Raw genomic sequence first — 21,568 nt, forward strand, 5'->3', positions numbered from 1 at the left:
ATAAAGCTTGAAATGTCCACTTTTAAACGAACAAATTTGAATCAAAAGCAAATACCGTCTGATTATGTTATCCGTATGAAAGGTGCATTTCTCTCTAAAGGCGCATCCGCTTTATAGTGGAGATGGAGATATTTTTGCAGCCGACACGGATTTAGAAAACACTAATAAACAATTAAAATGCCTCGTTATTTTTTCAGACACATTTATTATCATTAGCCTATAACTCACCTCTCTGTATGGTTCCAGAGATGGCTCTTCTCATTCAGCACTGCGGGAAAAATATCATTTGGCCTTAGAAAACCAGTAAAATCTACATTTTCTCCATATTAATTTGTGAATATTTTAAATGTTTAATAAAGGGGCAAAAAGTCATAAACAAAAATCAGAAAATACGTCAATAATAATTTTTTTGCGCAGCATTTGGTGTGTAGTACAGTTCAAATACAAATTTTGGTGTTCAACTTTGCGTTTTAAAAATACAGCGAAGCAAGTGCCTTCTGGGAGTTGTTGTCTTTCATCCACATGAGCTGAAAATACATGTTCTGGCTTTTCTCAGTCTAGAATGCACCAACTTCTAAAATAATTTCACATTTCTACTACATAAATGACCCAATTTAAATACACATTCATCTTTCCAGCGGTGAAATATCCCTTTAATATTCACACTCATGAATTTTAAAAGTCAGCCAATCCTCTTCATTCTGAATTTTGCATAACTCTGGGTGTGAGCTTGCAGTATATTGAATATTATGAAAGAGAAAGACTGAGATAATCCACCAATACCACTCTATATTGTATATTGCAATGTTACTGTTTTTACTGTATTTATAATCAAATAACTTGGTGAGCTTAAAAAGGTATTCATATTTTATTGCACAGTTTACATCAGTTTTATCAGATTGTTTTGGTATATCACTTAGCTGCTAGTTTTGTGTTCCCTTACATTTTGTAACCTATAGTAATAGATTTTCATGCATAATGTCCCAAATAAAATGTGCCGTTGTTTACTCACTGGCAGAGCAGTAAAATCCCAGCGGTTGCACTAAACAGTACCGTTGTGTTTACGAGTGCACACACAGGTGTGGGGTTCTGCGCAGAGTTAGCTGGCAGAGGCTTGTGTTGTGTTGTTCTCTATGGGAGAGGGGTAATTACTTACTGTACTGCCATGTTGTTCCACTCTGTCTTGGCATTGATTAAGCCATTTAATTCAAGATGAATGGCACAGGGTGGCAATAAGCCCTGGATGACAGAGGGCTCCCACTGTGAGCGGTAATTGAGAAAAGGTTTCTCTCAGAGTTGAAAACAGACGCAGGAACACCATTGTGCATCTGTGTTGTCTCCTTCAGGTCTTTTTCATGACAAACAGGCAGGAATGCAGCACAGGAACCCGGGGAACCCCTTTGGACTTCTGAGCAAAGGCAGATGTGGTTCTGTTGTCTCTGTGGGGCGGCCGCTGGGTGTCCCAGCCGGCCTGTTCTTCCCTCCCGCGGTGCGTAATTGCTATCGAGTTTGAAACCCTTGTTTTCCAACACAGCCTATGTGCTTCTGAATTGAAGCGACTGCTAGAGATTAACTTGTCTTGGCCGTTATCGCTTTGCCCCTTTTCTCTCTCTTTCTCTCACGTGCTCCAAACAAGCACAATAAAAGCGGAAAGTGTGATTGCCCTTCTTGCGATAATTTAAAACCGTTTTCTCTCGCAATCGCCCATTTGAGCAATGCTTTTAAGATAAAGCGGCGTATCTGAGCTAGCATGGGGCGAGCAGAAGTGTCAACGGATGTTCCCCAGACTGCCAAGCGCTTTGATGCTAATTCGGGGTGCATGTGTTGCCACGTTGTGATCTCCACCGATAGAGCTGTCTCTCCTGCTCTCTGCGCTCCCTGGAGATGCTCATCTGCAGGCCCAGTCCAGAGCACATCTTGCTTAAGTGGAAGTGATGCTCTGGTTTGCGTGTCAGAAGGAATCAGCCCGTGTCCCCTGTTTACCTTCGCTCTCCGCAGGCCTGAAGATGCCTTGTTTGTCAAGCGCTGCGCTGTTACTATTTCATGTTCCAGGAGAACAGAGATCTGCACACATTATACACAGGCAAAATGGCTCGTATTGGTCTCGCAGCTTGCTCGTGTAGATTAGCCTTCACTCTCGGAAGCTACCAACTTTATCCTCGACTTTATTAAAGCTTTAAATAAACGCCTCTTCGTTTTGCCACAGTCCTGCGATGTAATTTAATCCCATCCTTTAGCGCACGCTCTGGACTCACTGTGTCATCCAATCCTGTTGCCAGAGGGGAAAAAATCATTGTGCAACTAGGCTAAAGGTTGAACACATCCTCGGCCAAGCTCGAATGAAGTTTCGAGGGAAGCAGTTCCACTAAGTGCGTTTCTTTCCATAATTAGTCCAAGTGTGTCGCTGTGAAGTATCTTATGGGCATTTTAATGAAACATGAACAGATGAGATAAATAGGGTGTGATATACCTCTCTTCTTGCACTGTAAAATATTCCCATAGTAGCATAAAATAACAATGATACTCAGATTCGTTCAGATCAGTGGTTTTCAAAAAATGCTGTCTAGCGACTTGGGTTTTTTTTTTTTTTACAGAGTGCATGTATGTAATTCTCTACATATTTTCTAGAATATTAGAATGTCTTTATATTTAGTTGTACGTTTCTGCTAATTCTGTTATTTCAGCATATATTTTTACATTTTATGTTATGAATAAATTGAATAAGTGGTGCTTGCTTGTGCAAAACTTTTAGGTGGTTTCCAAACTGTTGCTATGTGGTTGTTAGGGAATTCCAGGTGTTTGCTGTGTGGTTTGTTGCCAATCTTTTGTTTATTTTTTTATTAAATATACATGTAAAATAATCACAAACAATTTACACCACCATTCAAAAGTTTGCGGTCATTTTTTAAAAAGAAATTAGTACTTTTATTCAGCAAGGATGCATTAAATTGATCAGAAGTGACAGTAAAGACATTTACAGTTTTACACAAAATTTCTATTTCATATAAATGCTTTTCTTTTAAAGTTTCTATTCATCATTAAAATATATTACCGTTTCCACAAAGAATCCACATGACTGCCAGCTTTGCCATCAGGAATTAATTACGTTTTTAAATAGATTTGAATATAAAACAGTTCTTTTAAATTGTAATAATGTTACACAATTTCACTGTTTCTGCTGTATTTTCTATCAAATAAAAGCAGCCCTGGTGAGCATAAGATATTTTTGAACGGTACGTTGTGTAACTGCTGTCACACTGAGCATTTGACTGGTGAGCGTCACCAATGCTGTTAGGCTAATGTGTTCAAATGGACAGACCGATCACACGCAGTACATGTTCCCTGAATCACTATAGATTAGCTCTAATTAATGGCTCAGATCAATGTGTGTAAAAGCCAAACCTTAAATGGCATTTATGTCCATTATGAAACTTTGCCAGCCGTATAATTACGGTCTTTAACCATTCAAATCCATCGCGCAATTTACTGACCCCGTGCGACTTTATAGTTCAACTCCAGCCTCTGAAATGCCTCATATAAATGACCTTACCATTAATGTGTTCTGCATTATATTTTATGTTCTTTCCACAAACTAAACATGCTCCCATTTTCTGTAGAATGCAACTTTTTTAATGCCGTAATTACACTTCAGGCAAGGCCTACAGGCAGCTGACAGTTCTATAAACTGTTTTTGGTTTGATATGGTTTTTTTATTTTATATTTTGTCTCAGAAATCTTGGCCCTCAGTTTAGCTGTTAAAATAATTTTTTGCAGATGTGGCCTGAATAAACTCTGCGATTGTGGGAAAATCGCTGCTGAATTTTTAAGCTTTTTTACTCCACTGGCTGTTTCAAAAACATATAAACTGTTTATACTATAACTTTTTCCCCCCATCGGCTTTGTATTTTGTCAGTTACATTACATTGTCTGATTTTTTTTTCCTTCGTAAGGGGTTTGTTTTGAAGGTGAATCAGCCGTGTGTTGTTCTTTTGAAGACTGCATTAAAGAAATGAGAATAATGGCTGGAGTACGCTCTTAGGTTTCCCTTATCTTCTGTAAATGAGCTGTTTTATCTCCATTTGCGCTCAGTGTAACAGAGAAGCCCCGGCAATTTCATTTGAAGTTACCTGATCTAAAGGTGTGTGTCCTGCTGTGATGTGACATTAGGTGAAGTGGAGGCTTCCCCCCAGAGACCAACAGCCCTTATGTGAGAACAAGCCAATATGGCAGATAACCAGCATATCTCATTAAAGCTTTATGGTCGCTTATACATTCTGTGTCATTACAGCCGTCACACCCCCGCAACACGTGTCTCTGTTGAACTGTTGTGTCGTTGCTTGACTAACGTTACCCAGCAGCATAAGGCGAGCTTGGTTTCAAATTTCAACACAACTTAGTCAACATTTACACCTATGATGGTGAACAATTATTCATCCATCCATCCATCCATCCATCCATCCATCCATCCATCCATCCATCCATCCATCCAAAAGTGACAGAAAAATATTAAGCAGCACAACTGTTTTCAACATTGATAATAATAGGGAATGTTTCTTTGGAGCAGCAAATCAGCATATTAGAATGATTTCTGGGGGACCATGTGACACTGAAGACTGGAGTAATTATGCTGAAAATGCAGCAAATAAATTACATTTTCAAATATATTAAAATAGAAATTGTAGATTATTTACACAATAAATTGTAATTGTAGATTTCACAGTATTACTGTTTGTTTTTACTGCATTTTGATCAAATAATTGCAGCCTTAGTGCAGATCTTACTGACCCCATGCTTTTGAAGAGTATAATTTGTTTTTGTTTTTGTTTTTTTTGTTTTGTTTGTTGAGGGGTATGGGATGGGGGGGGGGGGGGGGGGGGTTGTGGTATCATTCATGTCGAGTCGAAGGGCATCAGATTATCTGCCAGATTTTAGGGTTTTTCCACCTTCAAAACCTCAATTTAATACGTACTAAAATGTGTACACAGTGATATTTTTGGGATGACTGATTGGATCACTGAGACAGATCTTAATACCTGGTGTATATGGGCCTTACACTACATGTGAGGAGATAAGAAGAAAAATAAATCACTACTTTGAGATCTGGAGCAGTTCTTGTGAACTTTGTGTGGGTCAGAATAATTTCCATTTAATACTGTTACTGAATAATCTATTTCTTTTTAACTTTTTAGTTGTTAACGGTTCTTGACAATCTGCATTTCTGAGAATAAAATATGCTACTAGTACTGTAAAAACAGGGCTGCATTCAATTCAATTGACATTTATCTGTGTATATTTCACAATACATTTCATTTCAAAGCAGCTTTACAGAAAATGCATGTTTCTACATCAGAGGTGGCTGTGTCCATGTAATGTCCACATTTCAGAAATGTACAGTTCTAAGATAATACAAATCACACAGTTAGCTAGCTTCATGTATTCATTTAGGCTGGAAAAAATAATCTCATTGAAGCAGTTATTACAAGTTATGATCATATGAAAATTTGGCAGTTGTGTTTGTTGATTCAGAGTTGGCATCATCTGAAGTCCACGCAGGGGTTGGCATCATCTCTTCATAGGTGTTGTTATTGAATCCAGCATCACGGCAAAATTAATAATGTTGAATTTAGTTGTAAGCTCTTTAACTCTTTCCCCACCATTGATGAAAATTTCTGTAATTTGTGAGGAACTGCTCCCCCACTATTGATGGAATTCTCAGGCTTTAATAATCATATGCATATGAAAAATAATGCGATCATCAACACTAAACAACATATAAATCAAAACTGCCTAATGTTACAGAATGAAATGTCGACCCAGGACCTGCTATAGGACTGAGCTTTTTGCTTAAAATGTTGCTTTTTTATGAAACTTACCTACATTCAAGTGTTGATAAAAAATAATGATTTTTTGTTGTTGTTGTTTAAAAGCAGACCTTTGTTTAAAAATTGCATGTTCAGATATTCATAAAACAAAATATTCTGGGGGCCATGCATTTTTTGTGAAAATGGTCAAAAACTTTTTAACTTTAAAAAAAAACACTGGCTGGGAAAGAGTTAATTATAAATAAGAAACAAACAAAAATATTAAACAAAAACATTCATATTTTTATGTTTTATAGTTAGGACTAATTATGAGGATGGGTGTTCTTCAAAAGTACTAAAAGAATTAATGGAATCGTTACGGAACTGGAATCAAGTATTGCAATTCCAATCTCTATTTAAGAGCTAATTCTTTTGTCTTTTTAAAAGTAGTTATTTGGAAGATGTATTACCAGAGGGAGTTCAGATCAGGGTGTGTTCTGCCAAAAGATTAATCTGGAGTTCACACATGTAAGGAATCTTCTGATGTCTTGAGCTTTGAGTAGGAGGTGGAAATGTAAAAAAAAAAAAAAAAAAAAAAAAAAACATTTATTATAAGCTGGACTAAAACACTTTTATCTGTGCTCTGAGATGATAAAAAAAAAGTCTGGAAATTGGCTAATAATCAGGCCTTACCGTTTGGCTTGTATTTTTCATCAAATTAAGGCTGTTATTGTGCTTAAAAATTATTTAAAAGGCTGAAATGAGGGGTGAGGGAATAGAGTAGGTAATAATTGCTGTATGACTTCATGCATTGAGGAAGTTTGTGAGCAGATGTTTTGTGGCAGGGACTGTGGCACTAATAATGCTTGTATTGCATAATTGGCTAAATCATTTGAGATTGTCATTGTAAGACTAATTGCATGCACATCTTTGCAAGCACACATGCGTTTAAAGGTGGAGTGTGTCGTTTCTGTGCCATTAGCAGCACCAAACCAAGATTATGACATATAACGACCTACATATTTTCTGAACCCTCCACCCTTCTGCAGTTGTTTGGAAAAACAGGTAGCCATGCTAAAATAGGAGCTATGTTTAAAGTATTGCAGATGGCTCAGATAGGATAGGCATTTCAGTTGCATTCTGCAACTAGGACTTTTAACATAGAAGAAATATGTGCAAACCGCTTTTATAAGACATATTGTAGTGGGATCAGAGGATAACAAAAAATAGGAGAAATAGGAAATCAAATACATTTCTGACAGTGATGCCCCATCTGAGGCCGGTCTGTGTATTGCATCAGCCGGGCCTGTGAAAACCACAAAGTCAAAGCCTGTATGCATGAGAAAATAGACTCCCTAAAAGATCAACTGTGTACTTTCATACATCAAGCTGTTACAATGTGTAGGTGTGTATGTGTTTGACAGGTTTCTTGTACAGTACATGAGCGCTGAACGGGAGGATACAGAGACAGCTGTAGGGTAATGCACTGATATTGCTGGCAGCTCGTATTTGCAAATATCAGCAGAAAGGCTTACTGGTGCTTATTGCCTATGCAAGTCTTTTTATGTTTGCTCGTTCGTGTCCTGCTCTTGTTGCAAAGACTTGTTTTGCAACATAGCTATTAATAAAGTGTGTATGTGCCTGACTGTTCACTGAAGAATGTCATATACGCTCAATGGGCCTCGTTGATGATACACGAACGGAACGAATTTCTGAGTGAAAATGTTTGTGAAAGTATTCACAAATAAATTGCAGCATTGTGACTATTCATTCAAGCCAAGCAGAATGAATTTGTATATTAAATCGTTTTGCAAACCATTCTCGCATAAATTGATGGTTGATTTTGATAATCTGTGTACGTTACTGTTCAAAAGTTTGGGGTCATTAAGATTTCTTTTTAAGAAATGTATACTTTTATTTAGCAAGGATGCATTTGTATTTTCTAAATGTACTGTGGTTTCCACAAAAATATGAAGCAACACAACTGTTTTCAGCATATATAATAATAAGAAAAGTTTAATGAGCATCAAATCAGCATATTCAGCAAGGATCGTGTGACACTGAAGACTGGAGTAATGATGCTAAAAATTCAGCTTTGACCACAGGAATAAATTACATTTTAAAATATATTCAAATATTAAAATAATTGTAATTATATATTTGATCAAATACAGTAAATACAGCTTTGGTGAGCATAAGAGACACCAAGAGATACCACTTTTGAATGGTAGACTAAATCGAAGGGCCGTTTGATTCCAATTCCAGATTTCTTTTAATCAATGAAGCTAATTTCCAAATTGCAATTCCAGACTCATTTTCTCAATTCATTGGAGAGTGAAGTGAGGACTTAAAATCAACAGTGCAATATATACTTTACACGATTGATATGGATGTTAATTGTTTATTGTTTAATGTTTATTGGTGACTTTCTTCTGTGGAACACAAAAGAAGATCATTTGAAAAAAAAAAAAAAATGCCTCAGTGTTTCCCCCTCCCCATACAGTTACAGTCAATGGAGTCCAATGTTGTTTGGACCCCAACATTCTTCAAAATATCCTCTTTTGTGTTTTGCAGAAGAAAGAAATATGCGTACAGGTTTGGAACAACATGAGGGTGAGTAAATTATGAAAAAATGTTAATTTCTGGGTGAACTATACCTTTAATGTTCACAAAACATAAACGGGTTTGTAAGCCCGTTCTATGTTTAAAACAATTTACAGAGAAATTTCTGCTGATCGTGTTCCAAGAATGAGGCCCTGTGATTGCTAGAACTAAGCTGGTAGACACTTGATGTTATAAAGACTGAAATTATGTTTTTGTAAATATTGAAATGGGCTCACACTTAGCTTGGGAGAAAGTCAATTTATAAATGTCAAGTGCACTTAATCCAGGTCACAGACGCTGCTAACATTTGCACAGTGTAGAGAAGACAAAACGCCCCAGGTCGTCACATCATTCTCTCCTGTCACTGTCTGCAGGAGCGTCCTGTGTGTCATTATGACTGTCGTGCCTGTCACTTGAACAAGCAATCTGTGCTGTTGGTGCGATGGATGTTACGCACCTCATTTTCGCTTGGTCTGTCTCTGTCTTTCTTCTCTCTTATCATATTTCATGTTTTTTCAGCTCTGACTCAGATGGTTCAACACACATTCACAAGATCACAAGTGAACGGCAGCCATTTTGTCTTTATGACAAAAAAAAAGACACAAAAGAACTTTGACCCCTCTTTAATCCCAGCACCTTTACTACATGATGTTAGCCGCATGCTTTGTAATAGATATTCTTTTGTCTGTCTGTTTGTGTGTTTGTTTTGATCAAATGTATATATGTATTAACTAGTAAAGTTAATATGTTTCTTTCAATAGAGGCACATCCAATACTGTTCTGCAATCACTGAATTTATAAAACTCGTCCCTATATCCAAGTCCCCCAAATACAGGTTTGGTGAAGGTTCACACTGAGAGCGATTTATTTTTTAATATATATATATATGAAATATATAATTATAAATGTAATACAATTACAAGATAAAAAAAAAGATTAGCAGCACTTGTTGAGAACAATCTCTGTCAGTGTGAATGGCCCTTACCTGAAATGCTTGTTGTTTGATTTGTGATGGAAATCCTAATGATTTAAATGTAATGCTATTGTTTATATCTCATTTTGGAGGGACAATAATGAATACAAGAACAGAGCAGTGACAAGTCCTTACATTCCTGTAATTGCTATTTCAACACCTTGAAAACTGGAAACTGCAGACTTCCTCTTTGAATAATCTGCAGGAAAAACATCCGTGAGCGGTGCCTTAAACTTACAGTTAGTGAATGTGACAGAGTATCAGCATTTGGAGAGAAAATCCATAGGTCTTTTGGGACTTTGTCACTTTTGATGTCATAAAATTGAGAAATTAAGCCCCTAATTCTTAGCAGTCAGATATTCAAAGGGGATCCAAATCCATCATAAGCTCTTTCTCTCTCACTCCCTCTCATTCTATTTAAGTGTGAAGTAGTCATTTTCCCTTTAAATCTCCACTTGAAAGTTGAACAACTAAAGATACGAGTAAACTCTCCATTAACAACCTCAATGAGTGCCAGCTATCGATGTCCATTTAGTTTCTTCTGTTGAGAATCAATCCCCTACACGGCATGTCCGTCTCTATTTCTTAGGCTCTGGAAAATTCGCTCACCCAAATCTCACCCTCTCATCCTTACCTTGATTTGAACAGTGCCTGCTATTGAAAGCATGTCTGAAATGTGTGTGTGTGTGTGTGTGTGTGATTGCGGTCCATGATGGTAGATGCTAGTTGTTAGAAATGAGCCTGATTGGATGGTTCATTTGTTCTCCTTTGTAGAGCCAAGCCGAGGCGCACTACAAAGGCAGTAAACATGCCAAGAAGCTCAAAGCACAGGAGTCCACGAAAAATAAGCAGAAAAGTGCAGCCGCCCAGGACAGCGGTGCTAAGACAATCACCACCACCAACACCACCACCACTTCCTCCTGCACTGCAGTCACTGCCAGCTGCTCTGACCAACCAGGTTAATAGCTCCTTTTGTTCTTGCTCCACATCACCTGTCCCATCCTCTTTCTCCTGTCCTTCCCTCTCCATGTGCGTTTAACTCCATGCTTTTCTTCCCGCCGCTCTAACCCCGAACCCTCGCCACTGTTTACACACTCCATGTGCTTGTGTTTGTGTGCACTCTACGTAGTTCCTCATAAAAGCATCTAGACTACTTTAGGGTGACCAAGGGCGTTCTCGTTGTTCATGTGCCGAGGTAAGCAGCAGCCCTGCTGTGGCAGTAATAAGCCATATGCTTTATCATGCTAACAACAGAACACTTTTCCTGCAGCTCTGTTTGCTTCTTTCATCATTACCTGCACATTGAGTTTCATGCACATGACCTTTTTGTCTCTTTTTGTGTTGCGTTTAAATGTTTCATTTTGGAAAACGCTTCCGGAATTGGAACAGGCGGTAGGATGCGTGCTGGGATGCTGTTATTTTCTTTTTTCATCCTCTCTGGCCTTTGATTTGACTGAATTAGATTTGTGTTACATTTCAGAGAACATAATCATCTGATCTTTGCTTCACGCTGTGACCCACTCAATTCCAGGCCCTTGTGTCTGATTAAGAATTAAGACTGGGATGTACCAAGACACATGCCCTACGGGGTGCAAATCAGAGCCAGTGCATACTTTCCGAATTCGCTCGTTCTCTAGCTACAGTCTCTGAGACCGATTTGGGTGCGCCTCGTTTATTAGGCAGTGGTGTTGTCCTCATTGATATGCAGTGTCTTTGCACAAATCAGGCCAAATGAATGTCAGCCTGATTCACAGATGGCTTATGGGTCCTCACTGTCATGCCGTCGTATTAGTGCGGTGTTGATCTCGGACTGAGGCTCGGGAGGGGGGCTGCTGTTTCCGTCTCTCCCCAAACCCTGGCAACACACAATTCAGTCAGTTTTAGTTTACATGGGAAAACTTCAAGCACTAAATCATTAAAATTGCTAGCGCCAGTGCTTTACGTAAGAGCTTGCTTTATGTAATTTTTTAGAACTCCATGTGTTGGATTATTCTGGGATGTGTGTGCACGGTAATTGCTCTGTTTTTTTTTGTTTTTTTTTGTGTTTTTTTTTCTTAAGATCCAGACTTTTTCAGAAAGGATATAGCAAGGTCGTTTCAACATTACGTTCACTGCTTGATCTGCATCCAAACAAGAAGTGCCAGTTGTTATCACTGTGGCTCTGTTCCTAAAACTAGGGAGCTGCCTACTGTATTTTAAGGCATCATAAACACTTTTGTTTCAAAGGATGGATTGCTTCGTTTAGCCAAATTTTAAATTGGAATTGTTTTATACCATTCAAAAGTTTGGGGTGAGAAAAAGTTTTTTTTGTTTTTTTTTTAAGTTTTTTTAATTAACATTTTCAGCAAGAGTACATTTAAAATGTATCAAAAGTGCCAGTAAAGACTTTTACATTGTTACAAAGATTTCTGTTTCAAATAAATGCTGTTCTTTTAAACTTTCTATTCATCTGGTAAAAAAAAAAATGTATCAGAGTTTACACACAAAAATTAAGCAACTGTTTTCAACAGTAATAACAAGAAATGTTTCTTGAATACCAAATCAGAATATTAGAATGATTTATGAATCATGTGACACTGAAGACTGGAGTAATGATGCTGATAATTCAGCTTTGACATCAGGCACGGCGTTATGGGTGGGCCTGACGGGCCTAGGCCCACCCACTTTTCAACAGGCCCACCCAAAACTTTTCTTTAAAAAAAAAAAAAGTTCTAATTTTGTCAAGAACTATAAAAAATCGTCAATAAGCTCATAATTTGTGTTAAAATAGTCTAAATGTTTAGTTTTAAAAACAAATTTAAAAAGCTGGTTACGTCTATTTTGATGTTTCTGCGCAAATTCAGCAGACAGTGGTTCGGGTTTGTTCCGATCAGAGCTCGTGAGCGGAGAGCGCATTTCTGAATATTCCGCTCCGCTCGCTCATTCCGTAGGGTCGCTCGCTCAACCGGGCCTGCTTCCTGGTTCGAAAATATGTGGAATAAGGGCTGCCTCCGACTTAAAAAAAATTCTAGTCGACTAGTAGGCTAGCTGTTCATTTAAGCCATTCGTGGACAAATCGCCCCTGTATATTATTTTAATTATACTACTTAAATAGGCAATATAGCCTACACAGGATAATGAGCGTTTGTATATCCGCACTCAAGCGCACGACCGAACGCGCTAGCCACAAAGAACCGGTAAAAGTAATGATTATGAATGTGTCTAAAATAGCAAGGAGACATTTAATTATTTATTAATAAACTGGTGTTTTCTTTGTCGCTGCAAAGATGAAGTTGATGAAGTTGACGATGCGGACTCGCCATGAACGCCAGAGAGAAATTCATATTTCATATGAATTTCATAATCAGAGAGTAGCCTATTTCTTTTGGTTTTGAATATTTGCGTTAAAAAGTAGACATGTAAAGCTTTCTATAATAGATAGATAGCCTATATTTCTCAAATCTGTGAGGCACAAGCTGAGTTTCGGCACCCTTCAGTTCACGTGCAATGCGATCAATGCGGCGCCTTATTACATTGTCTGCTATATATTTTCTTCTTATTTTAAATACAGGCAATTGGTTGACAAAACATTGATCAAAATTAAGATACAATTTATACAAAACGAAAATCGTAAAAAGAGTCTTTCTACAAAACAAAACTCATTGAAGTGGTCAAAATCATGTCTTACATGTCATGTCTCCATCTCATGATGTATCATATCTTTCTCGGCGACCAGCGCCATTGCTAGAAGGGCGCCAGCGCCTCTGCCTCGAGAGTGGATGATAGCCCTGAAGACGCCTAGCAATGGTATACCTTTAGTGGTAGTATACCTTTAGTTAAGTTATAGTCAAGAGTCTTCAAAGCGCACTAAGAGACAACGCCAGGTATGATGGAGATTACAAAGCGCTCTTCTTTGGTCAGAACCATGGAGAGCGATCGCGGATAGGTCCGTCCTACGCACCGACACTTTTTACAATGCAACAAAATATTTAAAGAGCATCAAGCTATTAAAATCTGTATTATACGCACAGATAATATTAGTCAGTAATTTTTATTAGGTTAAACAGTGATTGGATAACGTTTTTAATTTAACGTTTTTAATTTAAGGCCCACCCACAATTGGTCTGGCCCATCCAAAACTGAAATCCTGGCGCCGTGCCTGTTTGACATCACAGGAATAAACTAAATTTTTTACAATATATTAAAATAGAAAACAGCTACTTTTAAATTGTACAAATATTTCACAATATTACTGATTTACCCTATTTTTTTACTGTAAATAAATTTTGCTTTGCCGACCCCAACCTTTTCAACTGTCCTTCAGAAAGTAGGCAATCTCATAATGCACTGCATCTGAAAAAATCTAGATAAATATTTATTGCAGCGGTTTACACATATGCATTTTATTATGAGGTATATCCAAGACATTTTTATTAGTTAATGCATTCCATGGGAATCAAATCCATTACCCTAACACCACTTACTGATGTTTGAGCTGCTGTAGAATATTCCTATAAATCATCTGAAACCAAAAACTTTGATTATAAAAGTGTAATCTAATTAAAAATGTGCTGGATGTTTTTATGCTTATAAAAAAGTATCACACTGTTAGCTTAGCAGCAACTATACCTCGAGTCTCTGTGTGCTTTAGATTTTTTACTGCCTATGTTGGGCATTTCAAATTAGCAGCTGCCAATGTAGAGACAGTGAGGCAGGTTACTTGGATTTGTTACGGAGTCTATGATTTCTGTTAGTTTTGAAAAGTTTTCCAAAAAGTACTTTATCTCTGATCTGTCTTCTTATTCGGTTACAATGTGCTCTTTATGACTCACCGCAAAAAATAGTGAGAACAAGAACAAAGAGGCATATGTCTCCACCTACCACGCTTTGGAAGATTTGATATATAAACTGAAACTGGGAGAGAGAAAAAAAATGCAAAAGAGCAGCAGTTCCAGCCTAGAGGTTCAGGTTAGTGTCAGTGGGTGTAATGTCACTGTATAGGGGAACATTAGACTGTTCTGGCTGCTTTGAGTCCTCGGGGAGAGAAAAAAAAGCAAGAGCAGAAAGCGACATTCATATAAACCAGAGGAATATTCCCTCAGAAGCCTGTTAGAGTGGGTGGAGAGTACAGGCATCCTCCCGCGGCATGTAACGCTATGACAAGGGCGTAAGGGTGGTGGGCGATCCAGGGGTCACGTCCTATCACATTACAGCACGCGGGACCCGAGCAGTCACTGGTGTTAGAAGGAAGCCTGACCCTATCCAGCGCTGTTGTAACCAGTGCTGGCTAGTAACTGATTATATGTAATCCGGATGGCATAATCAGATTCCAAAAGATGGTGTACTTGTAATTAGATATACAGTACCGGTCAAAAGTTTGGAAACGTTACTATTTTTAACGTTTTTCAAAGAAGTCTCTTATGCTTATCAAGCCTACATTTATTTGATCAAAAATACAGAAAAATAAAATAATAATATTGTGATTGAAATATTATTACGGTTTAAAATAATGGTTTTCTATTTTAATATACTAATATCATTTATTTCTGTCATGTAAAGCTGAAGTTTCATCAGCTCTTACTCCAGTCTTCAGTGATTTGATACTAGTTATTATCAATGTTGCAAACATAACGTGATTTTTTTTTTTTTCAGAATTCATTGATGAATAAAAAGTAAAAAGAACAGCTTTTATTCAAAATAGAAACCTTTTCTAAGAATAAAAATATTTGTATGTACATTTTTATCAACATTTTTTTTTATCATCCTTGCTGAAAATAAATATTAATTTAAATTAATTAGAATGACTGACCCCAAACTTTTGGACAACAGTGCGTTACAAAATATTTATATTTTAAGAAAAGAAAAGGATCACTGTTATAAAAAAAAAAAATCACAATATTACTGTTATATTACTGTACGTTTTTTATATACAATATATCTTCCGTTATGAATATGATGCTAAATACTCCTATTAAAATGTATGTGTTAGGTCAAAAGTAATCAAACAAATAGTCAGAATGCATTACCTAAAATATGTAACATTTTTGTCATGTAATTTGTAATCAGTAACGGACTACAATTTTTGTAAGTAATCTCTTCAGCACTGGTTGTAACTCACTTGACATAGAAACTAGAGTGCTCGCCTGCAGCGAAGACCTTACATCAAACCCTAACACACAAAATAATGGAAAAAAGGAAGGATTTGAAAATGTGACAGCGCATAATACAACATGCCGGGCCCTTCACCACTAACTGTCAGATTTGCTCTTTTCTTGTTTCTTTCTCTCTCTCTCTCTCTCTCTCTCATGTTCCCAGAGAAAAGTGCAGAGCCGTTGGCTGCGCACAAAGTCCCTGCCTCCCCGCAAGCTTTTGTGCCAGCTCCCGCTGCGCCCACGGTGGCATTAGTGCCCAGCCCATGCAAGACGACACCCGCGCATGCCAGCCCACCCACCGAGCCGACAGGGCACGCGGCAGCCCTGAAGAACACCTCCAAACCAGCAGCGGTGCCAACGGCCCCGTCAGAGCCGAGCGCGGAGTCCGAGGACGAGAAAGCCAAGAAGCTCCTGTACTGTTCGCTGTGTAAAGTGGCTGTCAACTCTCTCTCACAGCTGGAGGCACACAACACAGGTGCGGCCAACATCTGCCTCCGCATCACACTGGCTTTCCCACGCTCCCTCGCCATTACACCTTCTTCTTTATCATAAATGTTTCATGAAGTGACCCTCTGAGCCTTGGGAGTGTGGAAATGTACTTGCAGTTAAAACATAAATCAAAACCAGTGTAGCGATGTGAGGCTCATCATTGATAATGTATGAAGAACTGGAAAATGTAGACGGATTTCCCACAGTCATGGAAAACCTGGACGTATTGGATTTTAGAAAAGCCTGGAAAAGTCATTGAGACTAATCAAATATTAAAAAGACATGAACATTTATGTTGTCAATATACATTTTTTCTGGTTATGCTCAGCTTTAAAATATTTAATCTGCAAGCACTAGCTTTTTTACGCTTAGAAAACATGATCCAGACACACTACAGAAGAATGTGTTCAGAGTCGGGCGGGTGATAAAGCTACTCTGCTGCTCTTTCTTATTATTATCAGTTGAAAACTTTTTTTCAGGATTCTTTGATTAATAGAAGGTTTAAAAGAACAGCATTGATATGAAATATAAATCTTTTGTAACATTATAAATGTTTTTATTGTAACTTTTGATTCATTGAATGCATGTAATAAAAGTATTCATTTCTTATTAATAATTTCTAAAATAAAATCTTACTGATCCCAATATTGGAATTGATTCATTTAAAGACAGTTTGAACTGATTCAATGAAATAAATAAAACTTAGTACTTCGATCAGAGATTGCCCTGACATTTTCACACTCGCAAGTCGTGAGACAAGGGCGTATCACAAAATTAGTCTTTAGGAAACTTAAAATACACATACAGTCTTGCTTAATATTATACCTTCAACAAAATCACTGTGTACTAGTATACTCCACAACCGTAGGCCGTAAAATTAAGCATAAGTTAGTTCAAGTTCTCATCTGACTTAATTGAAATTATATAAAGTTAGATCAATGCAGCCTTACAGCTGCACTGAATAAACAGATTTGTTTCTTTTCTTCCCCTTAAGCCAGAGAAAACCTTCTACTTTGTCTGTTTCACCAGGTTCAAAGCATAAAACGATGCTGGAGGCACGAAATGGAGCTGGCCCCATTAAAGCGTACCCCAGACCCGGGTCCAAACTCAAAGTTCAGGCCACACAACTTAACAAAGGCTCAGGCTTACAGAACAAGACGTTTCATTGTGAAATCTGTGATGTCCACGTCAACTCAGAAATCCAGCTTAAACAGGTATTCAGTTCAGTTTCAGTGTAAGAGAGGATGTATTCTTGTTAGCATGTGTCTTTGGTTGCATTTGGCATGATCATTACTTATGCAGTTACAACAAAACATAACATGTGCCGTGATGAATAATGAAAGCACTATGCATAGTAATGTGATCCTGTGGCTTGATCTTACCAAATTTGATAGTTCGGTTCAGTGTTAAGTTTGGTCACAAATGTGTATCACTTGCATAACAAGGTTAATTAAGTCTGTTTTCTTCACAGCATATTTCCAGTAGGCGGCACAAGGACAGAGTGGCTGGAAAGCCCACCAAACCCAAATACAGCCCGTACAACAAGCAGCAGCGCAGCTCCAGCTCTCTGGCTGTAATGCATTATTTATACTCTTTATAATCAAGCGCTTTCATCAAGTGTTTCTCGCATCTCAAGTGTCAGTGCTGTGAGGAGTTTGTTCCACACTTTCTAGGCTGATAAATACCTCTCTGGGATGCTAATGCTCGCTTGTAATTTTTTCAAATTATATGCAAAATATGCTTGAAACAACTTACTATTTGTAGTGCAGTTGGCCCTTCGCTAAGCTCCACCTCCCTTGGTTACTGTTGCTAGCTCAGACGAGCTTTACAGAATGTCACATAAGAATGAATGTTTTTGTTTGTTTTTTTATTTTTCTGTTTACAATATTTGAGGATAATTTCTGTAAATCGCATTTGAAAGTATCCAAATGCACAGAACCTACAATCTATAGACTTGCATTAGATAAGAACGGTAATATTTTAATAATAACAACAACAAAAAGAATAATAATATTAATATTTTTGTATTTTTATTATTTTGTATTTTATTTCCAGTAAAGCATTAAAATATTTTAAATTATTATTATTATTATTATTAGTAGTAGTAGTAGTAGTAGTAGTAGTAGTTATAACAACAACAATATTATTATTATTATTATTATTAGTAAAGTATTAAATAATATTATTATCATCATTATAGTTGTTGTTGTTATTACTATTGTAATATTATACATAAAGTATTAAACTTAATAATAATAATAATAATTATAATATAAATAATAATAATTTGTAAAGTATTAAACTAACAAAAAAGTATTTGTATTATTATTACCAATAGAGCATATAAACTATTTAATATTATTATTATCAGTAATAATTATAACAACAATATTATTATTAGTAAAGTATTAAATATTATTATCATTATAGTTGTTGTTATTACTATTATTTGCTATTATTATATCATCATCAATAAATTAATAATAATAGTAATAATAATAATAATTTGTAAAGTATTAAAATAACATAAAGTATTATTATTATTATTATTACCAGTAAAGCATTAACATATTTTATATGATTATAATGATCAGTAATAATTATAACAACAATATTATTATTATTTGTAAAGTGTTAAATAATAATAGTAATAATAACGCCTTCAATAACTCTTCTTTTTTATATTATTATTATTATTCATAAAGTATTAAACTTAATAATATTATTATTATAAGTAGTAGTAGTATATCATGTATACAATGGAGTATTATGTTCAATAGTAATACTTATAATAAAATTAGTATTATTATTTGTAGATTAATGAACTGAAGGAAGACGTTTTAATTTCTGCTCATAGTTGACTATTTTTACATTTCAAATCTAAAAACAATTTCATAAAACCTGAGATGTGTATGGTGCATGCAGACCAGAGTATATATTTAATTACTGAGGTTCAATAATCACACTAGGCCTTATAATCAATGTTCTTTATGGATGTAGATACTGTTCTTTCTCCTTCGCCAAATTGATTCATTTTTTCCTTTTCCTCCAGGCCAAACTCGCCCTGCAGAATGACTTGGTGAAGCCCATTTCACAGGCTTTCCTCCACACGCCCTTCGTCCCCACCACGGTCCCGTCCATCTCCCTCCACCCTCGTCCCAACACCTCCATCTTTCAGACGGCCTCGCTTCCGGCCTCCTTTCTCCGCGCCGCTCCGGGACCGATCCGACACGCCGCGGGCTCCATCCTGTTTGCGCCTTACTGAGACGTTTCTCGAACTATGCCACACTAAGTTCAGATCTTGAAACAATGGTGTGTTTATTGAAACTTTATCCTCAACTGTCCTCACCATCGCAAAACCCAGGAAGGATATTCCGTCTTAGTGAGGACTTTTGCATTTGAAAACACTTCAGATAAAGTGTTGAACTGCTTCCTGAAAGACTTGAATTATCATGGTCTTCCTTTTGGACTCAACCAACCCCGGACAAGCACATGCCTGGAGGCGCTGTCAGAAACGACCCCAAATCTCACCGTGTTCAGTCAACGGCTTGATGTTGTCAGGGAGCCTGTGATGCAGTTTTTGGCCTGTGTGCTGTCTTGTATCGTGTAGTCAATAAGCTCAATCACCAGTTCACTCTTATCCTTTCATCTGACATTTCTCTCCTCCATGTGTTCGGGTTCCTCCTTTTGTCATATAAGTAGGTTCAGCCTGTTTTCATCATGATTCAAACTCTCTTTTGTGTAATAGGAAAAGCGTGGGCCTTTCATCTCTCTGTGATATCCTTATTTGTCACGAGACTGTACTCATCTGCAGCTCTCTGATGATGCAATAATGTATAGATCATTAATATTGATATTCTCCATTGTGTATTTAATGTTTACCTTCCAGGTTGCAATACTAGGTGTATTTTATGAGCTGGAGGAGAACTAGGTATGTTATTTGGTACGTTTATTTTTGGAGATCGAGAGAGAACCGTTTCCATTCACTGAGAATTCTTTAAGTCCATAGTATATATGTATGAGAGGCTGTACATAAAGATACTACATTTTCAATAAAATAATATATTTAAATGATTTCTTCATTAATTTATACTGTATATTTCTTTTCATGAATCTTTATTGTTCATTATTAAATGTTTAGTAAAAAAAAAACACTATATGCATCAATATTACATGAATCATTTGATTTATTTTCAGGTATTTTTTTAAATTACGCTGTTTCTACTGTACATTTCTCTGAGTTTGTTTATTTGTGCAGGAGATTTGTTTGCTAAATTTGATTAAATCCTTCAGTTCAGTGTTGTGTAATTTGATTATTAGTTTTATGTTTTTCATAGTCCCCAGTGTTTTTCATGTTCATTCATCTCTGTGATGAATGACTCATTCAGGTCTTATTTGCTAATAATATAAACATGATCATATCTCAGTTCTCTGTTTGCACAGTGTGTGTATGTGTGTGTGTGTGTGTATATATATATATATATATATATATATATATATATATATATATCAAAGGTGTATATCCGCTTCAAAGGTGTGAAACCACTGGTGAAAATGCTTCCGTTTTGCTTCCTTAGAATCCTTACTAATAATATTTAATACTTTTTTTTTTATTAGAAATTATTTTATCATCACAATTTCGGTGCAAAAATTTTCCATGAACTTAAGAAAGTCTAAGTGTTTTAATAACTTTTACTTGTTTGATTATAGTGCAGTATCGTTAACAATATTTTTGTCTAAATTATATGTTTAGTATCCCAAATTATAATTTCAATTTTTTTATATTTATTGTTTATTTCTCAGTTTAAATGAAAAACATCCCAGTCAAAGTGGTTTCAGACTTTTGCACACCACTGTGCCACTTTATTAGGTACACCTTGCTTGTACCAGGTTGGAGCCACTACTTTTGCCTTCAGAACTGCCTTCAGTTTTCATTGCACAGATTCAACAAGGTTAACATTCCTCAGAGGTTTTGGTCCATACTGACGTGATAGCATCACGCAGTTGCTGCAGATTTGTCGGCCGCACATCCATGATGGGAATCTCCCGTTCCACCACTTCCCAAAGGTGCTCTATTGGATCCGGTGACTGCGGAGACCATTTGAGTTAAAGACCTCATTGTCATGTTCAAGACGAACTGTTTGGCCAGTCTGAGATAAGTTGAGCTTTGTGACATGACGTTTTATCATCAACAAGGCATTTTCGCCCACAGAACTGCCGGTCACTGGATCATTTCTCTTTGTCTGACCATTCTCTATAAACCCTATGGTTGTGTGTGAAAATCCCAGTAGATCAGCAGTTTCTGAAACTCAGACAACATCACGTTTCTTCCTCATTCTGATGCTCAGTTTGAACTTTAGCAGATCTTCTTGATCATGTCTACATGCCTAAATGCATTGAGTTGATGACTATATTTGCGTTGCCGGTGAGTAGCTATATATTGTGATATTAGTAAATGCCAAGAACAATGTGTCATCACTATTTATTTGTTTTGGCATTTTGATTCACCACCTCACAATTTCTTCCATATTGTGACTTCATTTGTCATGATAATTTTCCTGCGATTATGT

The 21,568-nt window shown here is 36.8% G+C and overlaps 1 protein-coding gene across 6 annotated transcripts in view; it reads left to right on the forward strand.

The window, feature by feature from the left end:
* The window catches only part of znf385b (zinc finger protein 385B), a 138,851-nt gene extending 118,785 nt beyond the window's left edge, over positions 1-20,066 (forward strand). For 4 of the 6 annotated variants that reach the window (XM_084420917.1, XM_084420916.1, XM_084420921.1 and 1 more), the window contains 6 exons: positions 8,376-8,414; positions 10,153-10,336; positions 15,673-15,984; positions 17,028-17,212; positions 17,470-17,571; positions 19,051-20,049. In XM_084420917.1, the coding sequence (XP_084277043.1) occupies positions 8,376-8,414; positions 10,153-10,336; positions 15,673-15,984; positions 17,028-17,212; positions 17,470-17,571; positions 19,051-19,263 (1,035 nt within the window). In that variant the 3' untranslated portion in view covers positions 19,264-20,049. Of the gene's footprint in view, positions 1-8,375; positions 8,415-10,152; positions 10,337-15,672; positions 15,985-17,027; positions 17,213-17,469; positions 17,572-19,050 lie in introns of all 6 variants that reach the window. The other 2 variants (XM_084420919.1, XM_084420918.1) reach the window with 2 other exon arrangements.
* Positions 20,067-21,568: the final 1,502 nt, after the last annotated feature.

This window comes from Rutilus rutilus (assembly GCF_951802725.1).
Source record: "Rutilus rutilus genome assembly, chromosome: 10".
Taxonomy (NCBI): domain Eukaryota; kingdom Metazoa; phylum Chordata; class Actinopteri; order Cypriniformes; family Leuciscidae; genus Rutilus; species Rutilus rutilus.